We start from the raw sequence: 14088 nt of genomic DNA on the forward strand, positions 1-14088 counted from the left end.
GAACTGTAGCCTGTGAATTACAACAGTTGCAGGGCTACATTTGCAGACATTGTCAACTTTATAGAAAAACAAGTGAAAATCGCCACTGATCCAGTCTTTGGAGACATACTGGATACACCAGTACCCCCCACAGGAAAGGATACAAAAACATTCAAGTCACAACCTCGTTATGGAGTGAAGAGGAGTAACTTCGCCACCACTATTTCAGCAGTGGAAAAGGTAGAAACAGGAACTGCACTTGACAAGAGGACATGTTTCTTCTGTAATGGAGAACATGAATTGGAGTTGTGCCCTCTATTTGAGAAGAGGGCTCATGATGAGAAAATTGACTTCCTGAGGAAAAGTGGAAGGTGCTTTAGCTGTCTGTGTATTGGGCACATCAGTAAAGACTGTAGGCAGCGTCTCACATGCGAAGTATGTCATCTGAAGCATCCAGGGATTCTTCATATTTACAAAAGGGAGAGAGGAAAACAACCAGATCAGCCGTTGGAGGAGCCACGGAGCAGGGTAACAATATCCATTCAAACCAGTGGTCTCACTGGGGCCGGTGAGCTCAACTGCAAACTCTCCATAGTACCCGTGCAAATCAAAGCCAAGAAGGGGCACAAGATCATACAAACATATGCTTTCCTGGATCAGGGGAGCACAGCATCATTCTGTACGGTGAGTCTTATGAATAAGCTGAATCTCTCTGGAAGAAGAACAAGAATTTTATTGCGAACCATGGGACAGGAGAAGATTGTGGACAGTTACATCATTGCAGACTTGGAAGTGGCTGCATTGTAAGTGACTTATATTGTGAGCTACCTGACATCTACACACAAAAAAGTATGCCAGTAACCAGAGGTAACATTCCTCGAGAAAAGGACCTTCAAAGATGGCCTCATCTGAGACCTGTACACCTACCTGAAATTGATTCAGAGATAGAGCTGCTGATTGGGTTAAACGTGCCTAAGGCATTGGAGCCTTTGCAAGTAGTCAGAAGTGAAGACGATGGACCATACGCAGTAAAAACTATTCTCGGATGGACTGTGAATGGACCTTTAGGAGGAGACAGCAGTGATGAAAGTGCTTGTGATCAACCCCAGGTCAGTGTTAACAGGATCTCGGTTGTGACACTGGATGAGCTTTGGAGGCAGCAGTTTAAGGTTGACTTCCCTGAATGTGGTCAAGACGAGCAGCAGGGATTGTCAAGAGAGGATTGCCAGTTTATGGACCTTGTCACAAAGTCGGCTGAACTGGCTGGTGGTCACTATACAATTGGCTTACCTTTACGGAAAAGGGAAGTACACATGCCTAACAATAGCGTGATTGCAGAACAGCTTACTCTGAACCTTAGGAGGAGATTTAACAGAGATGCTTCATTTCATCAGGATTACACTGCTTTCATGGAAGATATCATCTCCATGGGCTACGCACAGAGGGTTCCAGTTGAAGACTTGCAACGCAGTGATGGTAGGGTGTGGTATCTACTAGGGGTGTCAACGTTTACAATTTTTTCTACACGTGTAAACGGGGCTTCTAACCGACGTGTAACCGGTTACACGTCGGAGATTTATGATCTCTTACTATCGCAGTTGCGGTAGCACCGATGCCAGCAGCAGTCTCTCCCTCCAACTTGTTCGGGTGTTTCCATCACAGGTGGTTTAGCATGGATCCCGTGCTGTTGTTGTAAGCCAACTTTGCCTGACATAGCCTACACTCAACTTGATTTCCACTGGCAGTTTGTTCAAAAAACACACAGTGCTCCGCTTGTTGACCGCCGCCATCGTGTCCCACAGTCAACTTGAAGTGACGTGACGTGACACGACACTGGCTGTGGCTGCAGGTTTTTTTGTTGTTTTTTTTGTTGTTTTTTTTTATATCATCGTAACATTGTGCCCCATTCATCTATTATGTATGCGGATAACTGCGCTAGTGGGAACATTTAATTGTATAGTTAGTTAATGTTATTATCTGAAGCTTTCAGGCAACATTATCTTACTTTCACTTTTAAAAATTGCGTCCGTCCAATTTTCCTTCGGCCGTCGGTATCAATTTATAGCGGGTCGGCTCTGGTACGCAATGTAATCTGTGCTACTGTCGGATAACGGGTCGGATGCGGTGACCAGTGCAGGACTCTGCTCTAAGTGACCATTTTAATCCTCTAGCCAATTATCAAGCAAAATATCCAACATGCTAGTTAACGTCAAAGACTGTGGTGGAAGACGACGGTAAAATATTTCCACTAGATTAATTTATGCCTGAATTTTTAAGGTGTGGCGGCTTTTATTTTGCCGTGGCGGTGCGCCACAGTCAATTACATGTAGAGGAAACCCTGAATAGTATATATATTGATGAGAAATGAACGAGGAGGAGGAGGAGGAAAAAAAAGACGTGTAAACGGTTATTGATTTTTCTAAACGGTTATGATTTGTTATCCGTGTACCCGTTTACACGTGTAGACGTTGACACCCCTAGTATCTACCACATCATGGGGTCTCCCACCCAAAGAAAAAGAAAATACGTGTTGTATTTGACTGTGCAGCAACATTTCAGGGAACGAGTCTGAATGATCGACTACTACAGGGCCCAGATCTAACTAGTCCGTTGATTGGAGTCATGACTCGATCCGGAAGGAGCCAATTGCACTCATCGCAGACATCGAAGCTATGTTCCATCAGGTCAAGGTACCACCTGAAGACTCAGATCTCCTCAGATTTCTCTGGTGGCCCAGTGGAGTTTACAGTCAGGACTTAGTGGAGTTCAGAATGACTGTCCATTTATTTGGAGCAACATCTTCACCGAGCTGTGCTAACTTCGCCCTCAGGAAATGTGCAGAAGACAACAAATGGGTTTTCGGAGATAAAGTGGTCAACACCATTCTTCACAGCTTTTATGTAGACGACTGTCTCGCTTCAGTTGCTACAGAAGAGGAGGCTGTATCTCTATATCATGATCTGAGAGCCATTTGCTACAAAGGAGGTTTTCTACTCACAAAATGGATAAGCAATAGTCGCAATGTGCTGGCTGCCATACCCGAAGACCAGAGAGCCAAAGAGATGAAGGACTTGGACTTGGATCATGACCAACTTCCTGTGGAAAGAGTGTTGGGTATACAATGGTGTGTCCAATCTGATACATTCAAATTCAAGATAACATTCCGAGACCGACCTCCTACCAGAAGGGGATCCTTTCTACTGTCAGTTCAGTTTATAATCCTTTAGGAATCCTGGCTCCTGTGGTTCTGTCTGCAAAGAAGATCTTACAAGATCTATGTAGAAAGGAGCTTGGTTGGGATGACGCTTTACCACCATCAGTCGCTCAGGAGTGGAGGGGTTGGATGCAGGAGCTCTGTCTGCTTGAAGACTTAAAGGTGGATCGTTTTTTGAAACCTATAGAGTTTGGAGAAGTAACCTCTGCTCAGCTACACCACTTTGCAGATGCAAGCGAGGATGGCTACGGAACGGTGACTTACCTGCTGTTATATAACAGACATCATCATGTGCACTGTGCCTTTGTTATGGGAAAATCCAGAGTTGCCCCATTAAAGCCAATTACGATCCCTCGTATGGAGTTGACAGCAGCCACAGTTGCAGGTCGAATGGACATATTGTGGAGGAAGGAGCTGCAAATGCAACTTCAGGACTCAGTTTTTTGGACTGATAGCACTTCTGTATTGAAGTACATCAACAATGAGACAGGGTTTCGGAGATTCTCAGAGTTTCAAGACCATCTCAATGGAGATATGTAAACACTTCTAGTAATCCTGCGGATTTAGCCTCTAGGGGGTTGAAAGTGGAATCACTATTGAAGAATATGACATGGGTGTCTGGGCCCCAGTTTCTCATCCAGCCTAAAGAGGAGTGGCCAGCAAACCCTGATGATTCAGGAGAATTTTCATCTGAAGACCCAGAGGTCAAAAGGAGCGTTACAGTGAGTGCTATTCAGACAGAAGTTGAGGATGGTGACGCAGTAACGCGATTGATTAACTACTTCTCATCTTGGACCCACTTGAGAAGAATAGTGTGTTGGATCCTTAGGCTTAAGGATCTACTGTTGCGTCTTAGCCGGAAAAGGAAGCAAAAAAGCCTTGCTCTTGTGCATTCTGGCATTGAGAAAGCCCAGCAAATGCAGTCTCTGGAAAAGGAGATTCAGAGTATTAAAGCTCAGGCAAATAGTGGTTGCCTTTCAGTGGAGGAACTGCGGAAATCAGAGTTAGAGATCATTCGCTTCCGTCAGAAACTAAGATTCCCCACTGAATTCTCCAGACTTGAAAAGGGAGAAGCTGTAAAGAACAGCAGCCATTTTTACAAGCTCAACCCAGTGCTCGAAGATGGTGTGTTAAGAGTGGGTGGAAGACTTAGCAGAGCAGCCATGACTGAAGATTCTAAACATCCTGTCATAATCACCAAAGATCTTCACATCTCTGACCTCATTCTTCGACACATACATCATAAGGTGGGACATTGTGGTCGTAACCACATGCTGTCCGTACTGCGACAAAAATATTGGATTCCAGGTGCTAGTGTGGCTATCAGGAAAACCTTGTCCAGATGTGTTATCTGTCGGCGGTTGAATGCTGCTCCAGGATGTCAGCAGATGGCAGACTTACCTCAGGATCGAGTTTCCCCAGACAAACCTCCTTTTACACATGTTGGAGTGGACTACTTTGGACCTTTTGAGGTGAAATGTGGTAGAAGTATCGTGAAGAGGTATGGAGTGCTCTTCACCTGCTTATCTATAAGGGCTGTCCACATTGAAGTTGCCTCTTCATTGGATACTGATTCCTTCATCAATGCTCTTCGGCGCTTCATTGCAAGACGTGGACAAGTGGTAGAACTGCGCTCGAATAATGGCACCAACTTTGTGGGAGCTGAGCGTGAGTTGAAAGACGCCATTAAAAACTGGAATCTCACTCAGATCCGTGACACCCTTCTTCAAAAGGAAATTAAGTAGGTTTTCAATCCTCCCTCTGGTTCACATCATGGAGGTGTATGGGAGAGGTTGATAAGATCTGTATGCAAGGTTCTTAATTCCACACTGAAGGTGCAGATTCTTGATGAAGAGAGTCTTCACACAGTCCACTGTGAAGCAGAAGCTATTATCAACAGCCGACCTATAACCAAGGCATCCACCGAACCAAACGACCTGGAAGCATTAACCCCTAACCATCTTTTACTCCTGAAAACCAAACCATCTTTGCCACCAGGACATTTCCAAAAGGAGGACATATATGCACGTCGTAGATGGAGACAGGTCCAATACATGTCCGATTTATTTTGGAAAAGATGGATTGCAGAATATCTGCCACAACTACAAGAACGTCAAAGGTGGTCGGGTGTGAAACGGAACTTCATCCCTGGAGATATCGTCATCATAGTTGATGATACGGCACCTCGCAACTCGTGGTTGACAGGAAGGGTAATTCAAGCTACCCCAGACAGAAGAGGACTAGTAAGGCTGGTACGAATTAAAACGAAGACCAGCTGTCTGGACAGGCCTATCACCAAGGTCTGCCTTCTCCAGGAAGCCGAAGAATCATGAGAAATACTAAGGATTCTCAGATATGGACCGTGACCCATGGATTGTGACCCATGGACTGTGACCTATGGACTTTGACCCATGGACTTTGACTCTTTTTTTTTTTTTCAACTGGACTTGATCGAATAAATGATGATAAAGAGAGTGATCCTTTATCAAGTTGACTTTGACAAACCTTCAAGGAAGAAAGAAGAACATGAACTCTAATTGTAATACTAATTTTCAGCGTGATTTAATTTTGTGGGGGTTTTCTTTTTCTTTTTTTTTTGGACGGTCTCCTATGTTATAAAGTTCAGTAATTATCCATGTATGATAATTAGGGGCCGGAATGTAGGAGCCATATATTTGATTTAGATTTGTTTGTTGATTGTTTCACTTGTGGTGTTAAGTCACGTGGGTCGGACCTATGGGGCTTGTCTGTTTATTTTACCTGTCACCTGCATGCTCGCGAGAGATGGAGAGAGGGGGTGAGTTGGGAGTCACATTTGCTGTTGACCACACGCTTGATCGCATACCCCAAACAGATATCTAACATCAATGATAATTTTTTGCATCGTTTGCTTGGATATTATCAATAAACCCATTATGCGAAGTAAGTGGATGTTGTGATTAATCGGCGCGTCAGACTAAGTGTGGATTCTCCCTGTCTCAGCCTCTCAGAGGCTAGTGGAAGGAGCATTTAGCCGCTATACTGATATTTATCATCTTGAAACTTCTCCAGTTGTGATTTGCTACATTAAGACAATTATATTTTACATTACAAGATTTGATGTGTGGTGTTTACATCTGCCCTCTACCTGCTTTCATTCACAAACATTTCAGGAGCAGAAATCCAATAAAAATAAATCTACTTTTTAAAAAATGTTTTCTTTCTATTTGTCTGAAAGATGTAAATTCTCACCTGGGGAAAAAAATAAAAAAACGAGACTTACAATAACGATTCTGGTAAAAGAATAAAAGGTGCAACATAAGAGAGAAAGATGAAAACAGCCTATGTTGCAGATAGAGGATCATAAATCAGTAAATGTGCATAAATAGTAAAAGTGTGAAAAAAACAACAGCTCTGAGTACTGAACATGAACATGCTGAAGGGAATAATGGCTGATGTTATCTCATGTTCAGATCATCTGAACCTCCTTATTATTTTCTTTAAAAAAAAAAAAAAGGATTTGAGGTGAGAGGACGTTCCTTTAAAGGCATTTTTTAATCAAAGAATGTTTTACTAGATAATATAATTTACTGTCCTACGTTGACGTAACTATTGTGTCTTGAATGTTGGAAATCAACAAAGCTATTTGGAGTGAAAAACTGAACACAAGAGTATAATTGATCATAATTAAGCCCTCAGAGGACAATCCATATTATTTTTTAGTTGTCTTGTCATCAGCTCTTACTCTCAGATGTCAAGAAATGTTTACGCACAGTTGCTTTACATGTTGCGCCAAAACCGAGAGACATTGTCTGTAAAAACTTCCTTGAAAAGTGAAAGAATATTTTAGGTTCCTTTGGTATGCAAACAAGATCTGTATCAGTGGGATTTTTATTGTTTCAGAGTGGAAGATATTCATCCTAATTCTGATTTTCCTTCTGAGAGAAAGTCTTTTTTCTGTAGCCAAAAGCCTTTGCTATGGTGTGAAAAAGCCTCAAGGACATTTAAAATAATACATTTGAGTTCTTGAGTTCTTCTTTCTCTAATTTTTTTTGTCCCAAGAGTTCTGCAGAAAAAACTTTTTTTTCTCCCATTCTTCACAGGTGGTCTTAATTCTCTTCAGCAATAACAATAATAATAAAGTGATAAATTAAATTCTGTATTGTCTGTATTTCATGTTACGTATCATTAAAAGTTGAATCACTCACCCTGTGTGAGCCATCAGGGTTTTTCCCTTTGTAGGTGAAGGTCGAGGTTGCACCATAGTGATGTGATGCTGAGGCCAGCGAGACCAGGAGCGGCAGAAGCAGGATCACCAGTGTGGAGGCCATGATGCTGCAGACTCTCCTCTGTCTCCAGATTTGTCACCTGCAGGGTTTTTATATATACCTGCTGGAGAAACTGACAAGCAGTTATGCAAGTTGAAAGGTATGTGCACTATGTTAGTCCAGCTGTAAAACCTGTTTCATTCATCATGTCTCAGTTGTCCCAGAAATGAGAAATCTGGTTGATACCTTATTGTACAGCAAGGAGGTTCTATACATCTCATCAATCAGAGGTGGAGACAGAAGCATTTCACTTTATGGTTCTGTTCTGCTGTTTCTCTGCTCTGACCTGTGTGAGGGTTAGGATGTGAATACAGTGATGCAGGAATGAGCCCTAAAACCCAGAAACCAGTTAGCGATTTTGCACGTCTGGTTCCCTTGTCTCAAAGTCTGAGTTCTTTAAATTGTTTTTTCTTTTTTTTTCAGTTTTTTAGTGTAGTTTCAACACCCTGAAGATATATACATTTTTCTTTCACATAAAACACATCATTAAATGTCTTAAATGTTTGATTATAAAGCTCTAGTTCCCACAACAACAAGTGTGTCCAGGATCATATTTTACCATCATCTCTTGCACAAACCCAAATGAATAAAAAAAGTGTTATTATTCTCATATTGGACACTTTTTACTTACATAAGGTTTTCAGGTCTTCACATTCATGCATCCAGCAGGTTTTATTCACTACTGAGATCTGTGCATTTCAACTGACAACATATTAATACTTCAAATGTAGCATTAATAACAATCCTACAAACTAACTGAAGTCAGAGACTTAAGCATGACAAACTTTAGCATGTTCATAGCGATACCTTACATTTTTCCGCATCATTCATTTGCGTCTGGAAAACGAGCCAATGAAAGCTACTGAAATTTGGTCCAAGACAAGACAAACAGTTCAAGTTCAGAACCAACCGACATCTTGACGGACCTGCGATTGTGTTTTGAATTCATAATGCACAGGGATGCAGTCTGGTGGTTGCTGTTTTAAATGGAAAATGTCAGGTACTAAGCCTGTGCTTAACATACAAAAGACAGATGAAACACACAAGAAATGAAGTGAACATGAATGTTTCTGAACAGAAGTTCTTCGGGGCCTTCCTGAGCAGTTCTTCCTGCTGTCAGGGTCCCTGCCATCACGGAAAAGTGTTGCTAATGGAGTGGGGAAGGGGTTGGACTGTGTCAGTGTTTGGGTATGTGATGCGTGTCAAGTGGAATCAACATGACTGTCAGGAAGCCAAAGTTTCACAGCAGAACATTGCATTGAAAGAAGACGGTAGAAGTGAGAGATAAGGAAGTGCAGAACGAGATGCCAAACTAGTTTTGAGGTCGTTCTTTTTTTTTCTGACCTAGTTAATTTTTCAGCTGTTTTGCTCAGGTGTCTCAGGGATGATTGATGAGATTGATCCATAAAGGTGCAGGGTTAAAAACCCTGCAAAGTTCAAGCTAATAACATCTGTGGTATTTCTGTTTCAGCTTATTCAAATTTGCAAGTCACATATGAGCCCACACGACCGGAGTGGCAATTGCTGCCATCCAGGAATGTGGATTTGAACTTGTCCCACGAGGCGGGTTGTTTTGTATAATTTGGGCACCTTTTTCCAGTGATGGCAGGGCCACTGAGCTGAAAACAAACACATACTCATGAGTGTCAAATGTAGTAACTTTCTCAGAAGTTATATCTGATGCCAAGAAAATACAAGAAAAACAAACACATTCATCAGACCAGTTTGTCCTATTAGTAACTTTTAATTTTTCTAATTGCATTTGTCGGAGGTTATATTTTCGTGCATGTTCGTTTGTTTGTTTGTCAGCAGGAATACACAAAACTTACTGAAGGTATTTTCCCTAAACTTGGATGGAGGATGGGTCATGGTCCAGAATAGACCCAATTAATTTTTCAGGTGCAGATCTGGGTGAAGGGACGGATCCAGGAACTATTCTTCTCAGTTTCTTTAACATTTTGTGCATTTTTTAACACTTTTCTTAATTTCTGTGGAAGTAATGAATAATCATGTGGATCCAAATTAAAATTCTAGAAGATTTGAATATAATTGATCTGATATTGGATTAGGCTTGATTGAATTGAAGGGGACAGTTGGCAGTATAAACTCTGCTGAGTTCAATTCTAGTCCAGTCTAATATAGGCAGCAATGCTTATTTCAGTTCTTTTCTTATTGTGTGGCAGATTTCAGTGTCTTTTAAAGGGGCTCTATAGAACAATTTGTAGCAATCTACACATATGAATCACTTCTTTATCAGACATATTGTCATGGTTCAGTGCATTTTATATCATGTTTTGATTGTTGTTGTCATAGTTCTGTGTCTTGTTGTGTCTTATGTTTAGATTCCTTGCCCTCTTGGGTCCTTTCAGTGTCTCCAAGTACCAACTAGTATCAACAAAAACTGAAAGTTCCTCGTAGTCAAAAGAAAAATGAATTGCCAACTAGACTTTGATAATTTTATTGTTTTCAGTTTTCAACGAAAATGTATTTGGTTCTGGCTTAATTTGTCTTTCCTTTCCCTCTGCAAAGTGAAATATTGATGACACAATGATTGTTCTTAAGAAGCTTGACATCAGAATACAAGATTAGCTGTTTGGTCATATGTTACGGCGGGGTTTTTCTCTAGACTCAACTGCAGAGATTGGAGGCATGAAGTCAGGGTGTAAAAAAATGTATTTTTGCAACAGCCTGAGGATGACAAGCTGATGAGAAACAGGTGCGCCTTTCCACTGCTGCAAACACCGCTGCTACGCCCACAGACAAACACACAGGGAACGGAGCAGGGGAGTGCAGGGGGTTCAGGCAGATTTCTCAATGGGCTGGAAGAAACAGGTTTAAGCAATCACACATGAACGGATGGGTGCACCTTGAGTGCTGGAGGGAGTTTGAGTCAGGCCACCGCAGGCTTAATCATTTTGACTCACTGAAATACCTCAAATATACCTGGGTGCCAATTTATAATAGTCCGATTGGAGGGGAAGATACTTAGAAGAAAGCCACACTTTCTGACGCGGGGTGAAGGTAGGGGCTGGTTTGCAGTGTATATCCGCCAGGTTTGGGCCTGCATAGCTGAACGGAGGAGGGCAGAATGGGTAGTCTGCCAAAACTGGCAACACCCCTGCAATTGGTCCTGGACAGATAAAACCACCACATTAGCTTACTACTTGGACACGAGGGAAGCTGGAAGCCAATAGCTGCCATGAATGCCGACTAGGGCTGTGCCAAAATATCGATACTACGATATATCGCGATATTTCGTCTTGAGGTACGTTATCGATACACTGGTGCCAAATATCGATATTTAAAAATGTAAAAAAATGAAATAAAAAAAAAAAAAATGTTTTGACCCACCACCACCAGCCCTCTTCGGAGGACAGCTTTATCTTTATTTAAACATAGGTATACAACCAAATAAAATTAAAAAAATGGTTTAAGTACCTCTGAAACCCACACATATAAATATTTAATGATAGTTGTAGTCAGTATGTGTGTTAAGAAGAGACATTGTGCAATATACTCTTTGTTTACTTGGCTGTCATTCATGTGAAATTGAATGACAATGTTTTGTAATTCCTGTGAAATGGATTCAGTGCAGTCAATAAATTCTGAATTTCTTCAGTGACACAGATATCGTGATGTATCGTGGATGAAATTTTTTGCGATATATCGATTATCGCAGAATCGCTGTATCGTGATATTATCGTTATCCTGTGCAAAATATTGTGATATTATCGTATAGCGAGGTACCTGGTGATACCCAGCCCTGATGCCGACATACCTGTAGCAGAACTGACCAGGGAGTTGTGTGCGTATTCCACCCATGGAATATGAGTGGACCTGGAGACGGGATGTCTGGCGATGCCGATTTCAAGTCCTGGTTCGCCCGCTCAGTCTGCCCATTGGACTGTGAGTGATTGAGAGACAGAATGATGCATCGATCGCCTGGCAAAAAGCTCTCCAGACCTGGGAAATAAACTGCGACCACCTGTCCATAGGGACCCCATGGAGCATGAAGACATGGAGGACTAGCAGGTTAGCGGTCTCTAAAGCAGACAGGAGTTTAGGCAGGGAAACATTTTACAACTTTGGAGAATCTGTCCATAATAGTCAGTATAGCTGTGTTACTTTCAGAGGGTGGCAGACCTGTGACAATGTCAACGACAATGTGGGACCAGTGTCGGTGGGGCACCGGCAGCGGTCCTAGCAGATCTGCGTGGCCACGATGGGAGGCTTTGCCATGGGCACAGATGGAGTAGACAGAAACAGACTCCTTGGTGTCAGCGTATACTGAGGGCCACCAAAAATGCTTAAAGTTGAGGGATAAGGTCATTTGAAAACCCGGGTGACATACTAATTTAGATGAGTGCCCCCACTGGAGCACTTGGGACCTGGTAGAGTCCGGGGCAAACATACAACTCAGTGTAAGGTCACTTGGTGGAGGTTGAGAGTGCTGAGTCGTCAGGATGGATCACTTCACAACCCACCTGGCTGCAGCCACCATACACTGGTGGGGGTAGGATGAGTTCATCAGCAATCTCGTTATTGGAGATGGAGAACCGACGAGAGAGGGAGTCGGGCTTGGTGTTCCTTGAGCCGGGGTGGTAGGTGAGGGTATAGTGAAAACGACCCAGGAACAAAGACTAATGGGCCTGGTGAGAGTTCAGCCACTTGACCTAGTGAAGATGGGGGAGGTTCTCGTGATTGGTCCAAACGAGGAAAGGATGAGCTTCTCCTTCCCGAAATGGTGTCCATTCCCAGAGGGTGAGGATGATGGCTAACAGCTCCCGATTACCCACATCAAAATTTCTCTTGGCTGGGGTCGACGAGAAAAGAGAGCGCAGGGATGAAGATTCTGGTCTGCCGGGGATCGCTGTGATAACACCGCTCCAACCCCTGTGTCTGAGACATCCACCTCCACCACGAACTGGAGACTTGGATCCAATTAGGAAAGGACAAACACCTCCTCAGCTTCATGTGTCCATAGAAATGGAAGCTTGGTTGAGGTGAGCTGGATGAGAGGTGTAGCCACACGGCTGTAATCACGTTTGAACTGTCGATAGAAATTGGCGAATCCCAGAAAGCATTGTAGTTGCTTACGGCTCTCCAGTTGATCAGCGCCTGCACCCTGGAAGGATCTTTCCTCACCTGTCCCCACTCAATGTAGAATCCCAGGAAATCCACAGATGTCAAGTGGAAGTGTCAATTCTCCGCTTTGATGTACAACTTGTTTTCTAGCATCTCTGGAGCACAAGCTGGACATGCTCCTCAAGGCTCTTGGAAAAGATGAGGATGTCATCTAGCAGGTGTGTTGGTGAGGCCAAAGGGCATGACCACATTTTCAAGGTGACCAAGAGGTGTATTGAAGGCCATCTTCTGCTGGTCCTTCTCACGGATATACACCAGATGGTAAGTATTACATAGATCCAGTTTCAAAAAGATGATGGCTTGATGGAGTGGTCCAAAAGCCATGAGGGTTGATGGGTATTTGTTCTTGACCGTGATGTCATTAAGTCCTCTGTAATCAATGCAGGGTCGGAGCGATACAGCCTTCTTTTCCATGAAATGAATCTTGCCCCAACAGGTGAGGAGGATGGGTGAATGAGTCCGGCAGTGAGGGAGTCGTATTTACAAATCTCCATGGCATCTTGTTCAGGATGGTGTGAGGTTGTAGAGGCGGCTTTAAAGAAGACTGGCACCAGGAAGCAGGTCGATGTCACAATTGTAAGGTTGCTGAGGTGGTAGTGTGAGTGCAACGACTTTAACAAATGCACACAAAGGTCACGGTTATTAGAGGGGACTGAGATGAGGTCACTAGCTGCTGGAATGGCATGAGTCAACTGATTACAGGAAGTGGCAGTAGAGTTAAGACAATGGCAGTACACACTCCAACTCACTGTTCTTGAACCTGACCAGTCAACAGGGGGTCTTATGTAGTTTTTACCAAGGGCGACCTAGGACTAGTGGAGAGTGAGGAGAGGGGTTTGCAAACAGTTGAACAGTCTCAGGATGATTACCAGACAGGAGGAGGGTCAGCAGGGGGTACATTGTGTAACTTGAGCTGGAAGTCTGCCGTCAAGGGCGAATACATCTTTAGGTTATTAGAGAGTGAGTATGGGAATGTTAGCTTGAGTTACTGTGTCAGAGTCAATACAATTATCGTCATCACTGAGTCAACAAGCACCTGTAGAGGGAGAGTCTGTCGAGGCCACGAGAGGGTTCCCTGGAGCTGGATACAAGAGGGGGAGGTAGTGGTGGTTTGGCTCATCAGATTCTTGAACATTTATGGCCTGTTTTTCCCAAATATAAGGCTTTCTGCTATTAAAAGACTAGTTAAAAGGTAATAGATAGAAAAATGCTATGGAACACATTGATTGACAAAAGGACATCAGCAACGAAGAGGCTTTTAAAGGTGCACTCTGTAGTTTTGGAGAAGAATTCTAACTGAGGATTCTGATATTTACAATATTAATGAGGTCATAATACAAACTCATATGACTCATGTGAATAAACAAGCTGGAAAATAAGTTCCTAGAACACTTTTTGAAGTTAGAAAAGTGGCAGGGTTTATTAAGTTTGTTGGGGCAGAAA

The 14088-nt window shown here is 42.9% G+C and overlaps 1 protein-coding gene across 4 annotated transcripts in view; it reads right to left on the reverse strand.

The window, feature by feature from the left end:
* Positions 1-7523, reverse strand: part of LOC115580671 (uncharacterized) — a 39250-nt gene extending 31727 nt beyond the window's left edge. For 2 of the 4 annotated variants that reach the window (XR_003983899.1, XM_030415249.1), the window contains exon 1: positions 7381-7522. Coding sequence is in view for 3 of the 4 variants with exons in the window: in XM_030415249.1 (XP_030271109.1) it covers positions 7381-7503 (123 nt within the window). In the remaining variant the exon portion in view is untranslated. Of the gene's footprint in view, positions 1-7380 lie in introns of all 4 variants that reach the window. The other 2 variants (XM_030415248.1, XM_030415247.1) reach the window with 2 other exon arrangements.
* Positions 7524-14088: the final 6565 nt, after the last annotated feature.

The sequence above is a fragment of the Sparus aurata genome, chromosome 4 (genome assembly GCF_900880675.1).
Source record: "Sparus aurata chromosome 4, fSpaAur1.1, whole genome shotgun sequence".
Classification (NCBI taxonomy): Eukaryota; Metazoa; Chordata; class Actinopteri; order Spariformes; family Sparidae; genus Sparus; species Sparus aurata.